Source organism: Pleuronectes platessa, unplaced genomic scaffold (genome assembly GCF_947347685.1).
Source record: "Pleuronectes platessa unplaced genomic scaffold, fPlePla1.1 scaffold_398, whole genome shotgun sequence".
NCBI lineage: Eukaryota > Metazoa > Chordata > Actinopteri > Pleuronectiformes > Pleuronectidae > Pleuronectes > Pleuronectes platessa.
In genome coordinates, this window is record NW_026519185.1 from 42 (window position 1) to 7,270 (window position 7,229).

Here is a 7,229-nt window from a genome sequence, read left to right on the forward strand (position 1 = left end):
GTCACGGACGTGTACGTCAGAGGACAAAGGACTGTGATGTTGCATAAACTCTGGATTCCACCGAGCAGCTTTTCAGGAGGCTTCACACGCCGAAGCCCGTCCCAAGCACATACGTGTGCGTGTACCAGCGTGTCTTCAGAGAGAGCTCTGACAGAGCCGTGTTCAGGAGCAGGTTATTTCTGATCATAGGATAATTACATGTTTGGCAGTGAAATGATCAATCATGTATGTTCCATGTTCACAGTGACACATCTGGAGGAAGAGCGATGTAGAATCACACAAAAAACACATTCTGAGATATTATACTATGCTTTTCTATACTATGCTCAACTATACTAGACTATACTATACTATACTACACTATACTATGCTGTTCTGGCGACCTTGAGTATCCTGAAAGGCGCCTTATAAATAAAATGTATTATTATTATTATTATTATTACTGTGCTGTTCTATACTATGCTCAACTATACTAGACTATACTATACTACACTATACTATGCTGTTCTATACTATGCTCAACTATACTATACTACACTATACTATGCTCAACTATACTAAACTATACTACAGTATACTGTGCTGTTCTATACTATGCTCAACTATACTATACTATACTATACTATACTATACTATACTATACTAGACTACACTACACTACACTATACTATACTATACTATGCTGTTCTATACTATGCTCAACTATACTATACTATACTATACTATACTATGCTATACTATGCTGTACTATACTATACTGTACTATGCTGTGCTATACTATACTATGCTTACTATACTGTACTACTGTTCTATACTATACTAATACTATACCATGCTTTGTAATGCTATACTATGCCATACTTTGCTATAATACACTATACTAGACTATACTACACTACACTATATTATGATGTGCTATTCTATAATATAATATACTATGGAACGCTATGATATATAATACTTTACAAAACTATACTAAGGATATGGTATACTAAATGTTGCTATGCTAAGCCATAATACACAATACTAAACTACTGTGCTATACTATACTAATACTCTGCCATGCTGTGTAAAGCTATCATATACTATAGTATACTATACTTTACTAACCCTAGCTATAGAAAATATGTCCAAGCAACAACATATTGTGATATTTTTTAAACCCACAGTTTGAACACAAGCAGGAGCCAGTTACAGAATCTGAAGGTGAAGTCCATGAGTCCTGCTCTTAAACTGAAAGATCACGCTCCTGAAACAAGAGAGAAACTCACAAAACCTTCATCAGCTCCGTGTCCAGAGGAGGTTTAATAACAAATCCTGTAAATTCACCTTTTAGAGTGTTTTCTCCTCCAGGCCTGTAAACATGAAGCCCGAGCAGCAGCAGCAGCTGATGTGTGACGACCATGAAGAAGAGAAGATCAACATCTACTGTGTGTCCTGTGAGACGCCGACCTGCTCCATGTGCAAAGTGTTTCGGACGACACAAAGACTGTGACGTGGCTCCGCTCGGCAGCGTCTACATGAGACAGAAGGTGATTCAGCAGCCGACCCAACACCAGAAACACTCACTCATGATACTGTTTATTATATATTGACGTCAGCATTCTAATCTCTGTGCATGATATCAAAGGAGAAATTATTTCAGTTCCAGGTTTCTCATGTGACCAAATCAGAACGGTGATGATTTGACCCGTAATGACCTCACACTGAGCGTCTCGTGACCTATGACCTCACACAGCTCCCTCAGTTTCCTCTGGTTCACCTCACACGACACCACCTCACCTCAGGTCACTGTCAGACGAAGACACCGGGGGAAACCCAGAGACTCCGGCGGAGACCCTGTCGGTGCAGTGGAGGGGAGCTGGCAGCTTCCTGAGGAGTCGCACACGCTCGCCACTGAAGCGGGAGCTTGTTTAAAGGTCAAAGGACGATCACAGAATATCTTCAACAGTCCAAACTCCAAGAAGTGCGTGAGAGCGTGTAGGAGGTGACTTCTCCTAACGGACGATGGCCTTTAGGAGCCAAACCTCCTTCTTTTTTTAAGTCTTCTATTCGTCTATTTCTGTTTCCGCTCCTGCTCGGATAGTTTGCAAATAGATACTGAATCTGAGCTGAAATCTGAACACATCTGCACACATCTGGTCAAGCAGCCATTTAAAGGTCAGCTACAGTGACACCAAACCTCGTTTTCATGCAAAATCCAATCTGTTTGTCATATTTATGTAAAAACTACAGCCTGACTGATATAAGAGGGTAAGATATTTTGAAAATAACAGCATATTGGCCCATATATATATACATAGAGATATCAATTCTTTAAACACGCAATTTGGTGACAGCAGATGTGAACCAGCTGAGATCAGAGCGTGAGCACCACCTCACCGCGGTCATCACGATAAATAAAGATTGAAACGGTTCAACCAACCGTCTTTCATCATCACCATGAAACTGTTTCATCCTTAAACACCAAGAAATACATAGAAATTCAATTTAGAAAATAAGTATTAGAAAATAGATCAAATGTAAACATAAATCGGTAAAATAAAAGTTTTCATATCAACAAAGACTTGATTTGCTCATCGACTCACAAAGTCACACACGGACAAAGTGCAGCTGTGTTGTTATGCGGTGGCAGTGTCGGGTGTCGTATCGAGCTTTTGGCTTTTGTTGACATTTCAGCGCCGGCGTCTCTGAATCACTCGTCTGAAATTCAGATGAGGCCGAGGAAAGTTGTTGATCATCTCAATGAAACAGATCATTTCATAAACAATGAGTGTGGTTTGGATTTGGCTCAAATCCATAAGAACACAGAGTTTATTTGTTTCGCTGATGACTCTTTAAAACTGTTAATCAGCAGCTGTAACATCTATGACAGCGTGAAGTGATGAAGACGAGGTCGTGTGAAGCTTTAAACCGATGAAGGCCGGTGACTCATGTGGCCTCAGCTGGTGACAGACTAGCTCATTAGAAAGTTCCCACAGTGCATTTCCTCTTTAACTTAACTTTCCACCAACATGTGGATCCGCATACAGACGATCGTGTCCACTGGTCCTGAGTCGTCCAGAGATTCATGAGTTTGATCAGGAGGAAACTTTTTGTTGTGTTTGCAGACGGAGCTGAGCGACGGCATCGCCATCTTGGTCGCCAGCAACGACAACATCCAGGCGGCCATCTCTCAGCTGGAGGACATATGCCACACTGTGGAGGTTAAACACACACACACACACACACACACACACACACACACACACATACATACATCATTTATTTTTATATATAACATTTTGATGGCTTTTCCAGAGCTTTCAACCACATCTCATGATTGGAATTCGACCCTGTGGTTTCACTCCTTCACCAACCGGTCCGGCTTCAGTCTGTATTCTCTCTTTTTCACTGTAACCTTTGACCTTTGACCACTGAAATCTTATCAGTTCATCTTTGAGTCAAAATTTGAAGAGGTTCTCTAAGGGCAGACTTTAGAAATCATGTTCAAGAGACACGAAACAGTTGTGAGACACCCTTGACCTTTGACCTTTGACCTCACCCAAATCTAATCAGTTCATCTGTGAGTACAAGTGAACGTTTGTGTTAAATTTGAACGGATTCTCTTGAGGCCTTGTTAAAGTAACACGTTCACAAGGCAAACAAATTACCTCACTGACCTTTGACCTTTTCATCTGCGCGTGTCTGTTTAACAGGGTTACACTTAATTAGGGAGGAGCTAATAACATTTTGGTGAGGATCTGGATCGGGGGGCGGATCTTTAACAGGACGTCGTATATATTGAATTCATTTCCACTTCCAGGAGAGCGGCCGGCGGCAGAGGGAGCAGCTCGCCGCTCACTTCTCCGGCCTGGTGTCCGTGCTGGAGGAGCGGAAGCAGGAGCTGGTCGGTCACATCTCCAGAGAACAGGACGGTAAACTGAAACACCTGCGAGGCCTCATCCGCCGGCACAGCGACCACCAGGAGGCGGCGGTGACACTGGTGGAGTCGGGCATCCAGACCATGGAGGAGCAGCACATGGCCGTGTTCATACAGGTGGGCGTCGCCTCACATCAGAATCAGAATCAGAATCAGAATCAGAATTATTTTAATTGGCAATTATATTTACACTCATTTGGAAATGACTTGGTGTGATTGGTGCATTGGACATAAAACAACAATATAAACATGTGCTGTTGTTGTTACGGCTTGAGACTGATGCTCGGTGTCGGTGTGAGTTTGTCCTTGAACTCAACTTATCATGTTATCAGGTCATCATGTCATTATTTCATTATGTTATCATGTTATCATGTTATCATGTTATCATGTTATCATGTTATCATGTTATCACGTTATCATGTTATCATGTTATCAGGTCATCATGTCATTATGTCATCATGTTATCATATTATCATGTTATCATGTTACCATGTTATCAGGTCATCATGTCATTATGTTATCATGTTATCATATTATCATGTTATCATGTTACCATGTTATCATATTATCATGTCATCATGTTATCAGGTCATCATGTCATTATGTCATTATGTCATCATGTTATCAGGTTATCAGGTTATCATATTATCATATTATCATATTATCATGTAATCATGTTATCATGTGATCAGGCTCCACCCCCATCCATTTAAATCGGCCTGGTAGCTTTTGTGATTTAACGCAAATTGAAAACAATTCAAGTTTATATTCACGTCTCATTTCTTTGTTAAACTAACTGCAGTGATTTCAGCTCCGTCAAAAGACAATGGACAAGATTTTATATTCCATGATCTATTAAATTAAGGATTGATTTATTAAACTAGCTCCATTGGCATGAATTGAAATAACGTTTTTACAACTTGTCTCAAAAAAGGCAATAATTATAATCCTAATAATCATAACAACTTCTTCTGCCTCCCTGAATACGAAGAGCTTCAGTTAATTATTGTTTGAACAGTCGAAGCAGAATTTGAAAAACCTCCAACACAGTTTGAGAATAGAATAAAAAGCAGGAGCAGGCGACTCGTGGACTGAGGAGTCGACTTCTCACAGTTCACTCCGTCCTTGTTCTTGTTACTAAATCCAGAATCTTCCCGGCCGACGCGTCACGTCTGCGTCAGCGCGTCTCCTCCGAGGAAACACTGTTTGTTCTGAGACTCAGGTGTCGCTGCTTTATATCCTCACGCTCCGTCAGAGCAGCTGGTGGAGAAGATGGAGTCGCTGGACGCCACCACGTCGTCCTGCCGGCGCTTCTTAACGTTTCTATTTCACAGGAAGCACAATGTGATTATTCATTTCATGTGTTTCCTCTGTTCTGTCTCGTTCACAGAGCGCCAGCGTCCTTCTGGAGAAGTAAGTCCACGTTGTCCTGATTCTGCATGAGACCTTTAATTAAATCATTGGTTCTAACTCGTCCCAAAAGTCGGTCTGTCTCCTACAGGGGACGGTTTCTTATCTACACACTTAATACAAAGAGATTTTATTATTTATTTATTATCAGGCTCAGATTTCAGTATTTTCTTCTTGTCCATCACCAAAACAAATTCCAATTAACTGGGTTCATGTGGTAATAAAGTATAAAGTCAAACATCAGACTTAATAAAATACATTTCACTGAAAATATGTTGGTATTGTACTTTTACATCTTTGAAATTATAATTAAACTGAGGATTTGATACATAACAATGTTTTACTTCAGTTCTCATCCTTCACAGGTCACATGTTCCTCATGTGACCTTCTACTCTGAAATGTCATCACACATTTACACCTGAGTACACACACGGACTGAGATGCAGATACACAACTCTCCACACACACACACACACACACACACTACAACACTGGCCCCATAGTTTGTCATATCCAACACAAATTAATTTCTTTAACAGGGTCCAGAACATTGTGATTAAAATATATGAAACAAGGACAGATGGGAAAAAACACCACTGTCCCTTTCATTTCACATTAGACTGTGTGTGTGTGTGTGTGTGTGTGTGTGTGTGTGTGTGTGTGTGTGTGTGTGTGTGTGTGTGTGTGTGTGTGTGTGTGTGTGTGTGTGTGTGTGTGTCTGAACATTGTGTGTCGGACTTTAAGTCAGGGTGGAGATCAGTGTGTGTGTGGTTCATCGATCGCCTGGTTCAATGTTTATCCCTCAAATTTACTGATTCACAAGAGTCTGTTTTATTTCCTCTTAGTGTTTGGTTTGGTTTGATGATGTTTGAAAGAACTTAAAAACAGGAGTTTAATTGAAATAGATCAAATCAGACGTAAACACTATGACAGCAATGCTTTTGGTCCCTGACATATAAAGGTGATAGAATGAAAGGATGTGTGTGTGTTGACAGAATGGCGGTGACGGCGAGGGCATCGAACGTGGAGCGTCCGGAGCTCGGCTTCGAGAGCATGAGCCACTTCTCCATCGACACCGACCACCTGACGGAGATGTTACACAACATGGACTTCTGCTCTGGTACGTAGCTCGAGTGGAGAGGGAACGTTGGAGGGAGGAGAAGAAAATATACATTTTACAGAGGTGATAGTTTGGATGGAACATCTGTCCGTCGAATGGAGGAAGCATCAAACTCCTCTTGAAGGATCAGTTTGTTCAAACGTCCTGTTCCACTCACAAACTGCACATGTTTGATAAATAATAAATTTCACTCAGTAAACATCTCACACAGGGAAACAGAGACCTCGAGGATTAGACACAATTTCCTTTAGGCTCCATTTACACAGGTTCAAATATAGCTGTTTACTGTGTGTGTTTGTGTGTTTCTGTGTGTGTGTGTGTCTGTTTTCAGGTGTGGGAGATGAAGAGGATTCTGAGGACGTGGGAGAAGAGTCAGAACCTGACTTTGGCTGCAGATACTGAGACCTTCACGAAAGCTTTAAGGGAACAGAGAAAGTTCAGTCTCCTTATGAAACCACATTTAAATTCACTAGATCCACATCTTCATTTGGATCATCACTAATTTACACAAACTCATAAACTTCAGTCCGAAAAATATGATCTTTTGAAATCTTCATTCGTTCACCGCTGACCTCGTCTTCAGTTGTCAGTGCACGTTCATGATTTTTGGGGGCGGAGCTTGGGCAGGAGGGGAGGGGTTTTGATCTTCCAGGATTACCAACCCGAGCTTTAAGGATCCCTTTGTATCATCTACTAACACAAAGGAAGAATAAATTACTGCACACGATTTAAAAAAAAGCTAAAATCTCTCAGTGAACATCTTTCAGACGCACTTG

General features: G+C 41.1%; 1 protein-coding gene across 1 annotated transcript; it reads left to right on the forward strand.

The window, feature by feature from the left end:
- Positions 1-1,336: 1,336 nt before the first annotated feature.
- On the forward strand, positions 1,337-6,942 carry LOC128436471 (tripartite motif-containing protein 54-like; the record flags this gene model as incomplete). Its single annotated transcript, XM_053418197.1, is given in 7 exon segments — positions 1,337-1,471; positions 1,473-1,532; positions 3,111-3,206; positions 3,806-4,039; positions 5,313-5,335; positions 6,329-6,453; positions 6,785-6,942. Coding segments are annotated over 7 exon segments (744 nt in total), but the record flags the coding sequence as incomplete, so codon positions are not given.
- Between the last annotated feature and the right edge of the window lie 287 nt (positions 6,943-7,229).